Consider the following 1,435-nt stretch of genomic DNA (forward strand, 5'->3'; position numbering starts at 1 on the left):
ACCCCCCACCCCCACCCCTGGGAGAGCCTCTCCAACCATCCTCCCTTCCCCAGTGAGCTCCTGACCCAAGTCCAACCCAGGGTGAGGCAACACAGGGGGCAGGAGCCCCCACTGACTCAGTCCACACTCCAGGGGCCAGGGGTACATCGGGAAGATCAGATATGGCCACTGAGAGCAGAAAAGGGGTGACAAGGGGAGGGGGACGAACCCTGGGGCAGGGGGAGGTGCATCGGTGGAGAAGACAATACCACGTCAGCCATAATACAAGAACAGTCCAGGGTAGGAGAAGGCTTGTCCCCAGAGCTCTAACAGCCGAAGCAGAGCCCCTGGGGACTGGAGCTCCCACAGCGGAGCCTGAAGACAGGCAACCGTCTGGAAGCAGGACAAGTGGCTGGGTGGCTACGCCCCTCACCCGGCCCATCCCCACCCCCACCAAGGGCACCACAACTCCCGCACCAGCAAAGCAGAGCAGTTCCTCAACCCCAGCTCTAGCTCGGTCCCACCAGGGTGGCAATCACGATTGCACAGGGAGAGAGGTTAAAAACGAGAGCATGTAAGGAGAGGCCAAGCGCCCAGACTCTTCAGGGAGGGGGGAACAGTGAGCGCTGAAGGCCCCCCCAGCTGAACAACGGCGAGGGTGTGGTCTGTACTCACCTGCACGACTTCTATCCCTCGCTTCCTGTGGAGAAAAACAAAGAAAACACAGGTTACTCCAGCAGGCAGGAAGCATCCTTCTAGAAACTTCACTAGGGCCAGCTGGAGGCAGAGCAGCGAGGAGACTGCAGCTGCACCTCTCAGGCCATGGTCCCCAGAATGGCCTTGTTTTCAAGGGGGAGGTTTAAGAACTCCTAGCCAGCCCTCAAAGCCACCTTGCGGCTGAAAGAGAGGGCTGGGTGCCCAAAGGAAGCTGGCTGGAGGCCGCTCACGGCCAGCCGTCCCGCACACCAATCCCGGGGCCAAGGTTTCGGGGGCACAGCTCCAGCCTGGAGCACCCCAAGACCCTCCCACCACCGATGGCCTTAACCCAACACCCGAACCCCACTCCCTCCCGGGTCAGGTCGGACACCTTGGCCCAGTCCCTCAGGCCGGCCTCAGCCCATCCCACCGCAGCCCATCCACATTCCCACGTGCAAGAGGCCCCAGGCCCTTCAGTCCTGCCCGGCTGCTTGTCCACTGCTGGCCATCTCTGCCCCACTGACACCCTGCCCGCCCTCTGAGCCTGGTTCAACCACCACAGTCCTCACCAATATCCTTCCAGGCCTGGACCTTGCCTTCCCCGTGTCTCCCCACACAATCCCAGGGCCGCCATGCTCCCACACGCATGCCCTCACTCACCCCACCCCGTGGAGCCTGGGCTGGGGTCCGTGTCTCCAGAGGAGCACACAAAGGCTCCCTGCCGACTCCCCCACCAACAGCCCTTACGGCAAGCGGTTCA

General features: G+C 62.5%; 1 protein-coding gene across 1 annotated transcript in view; it reads right to left on the reverse strand.

The window, feature by feature from the left end:
- The window catches only part of ITPK1 (inositol-tetrakisphosphate 1-kinase), a 163,386-nt gene that overhangs the window by 124,201 nt on the left and 37,750 nt on the right, over positions 1 to 1,435 (reverse strand). The window contains exon 2 of the mRNA XM_007454722.1: positions 655 to 679. Within this exon, the coding sequence (XP_007454784.1) occupies positions 655 to 679 (25 nt within the window). The remainder of the gene's footprint in view (positions 1 to 654; positions 680 to 1,435) is intronic.

The sequence above is a fragment of the Lipotes vexillifer genome, unplaced genomic scaffold (genome assembly GCF_000442215.2).
Source record: "Lipotes vexillifer unplaced genomic scaffold, Lipotes_vexillifer_v1.1 scaffold1126, whole genome shotgun sequence".
In the NCBI taxonomy this organism is placed as follows: domain Eukaryota; kingdom Metazoa; phylum Chordata; class Mammalia; order Artiodactyla; family Lipotidae; genus Lipotes; species Lipotes vexillifer.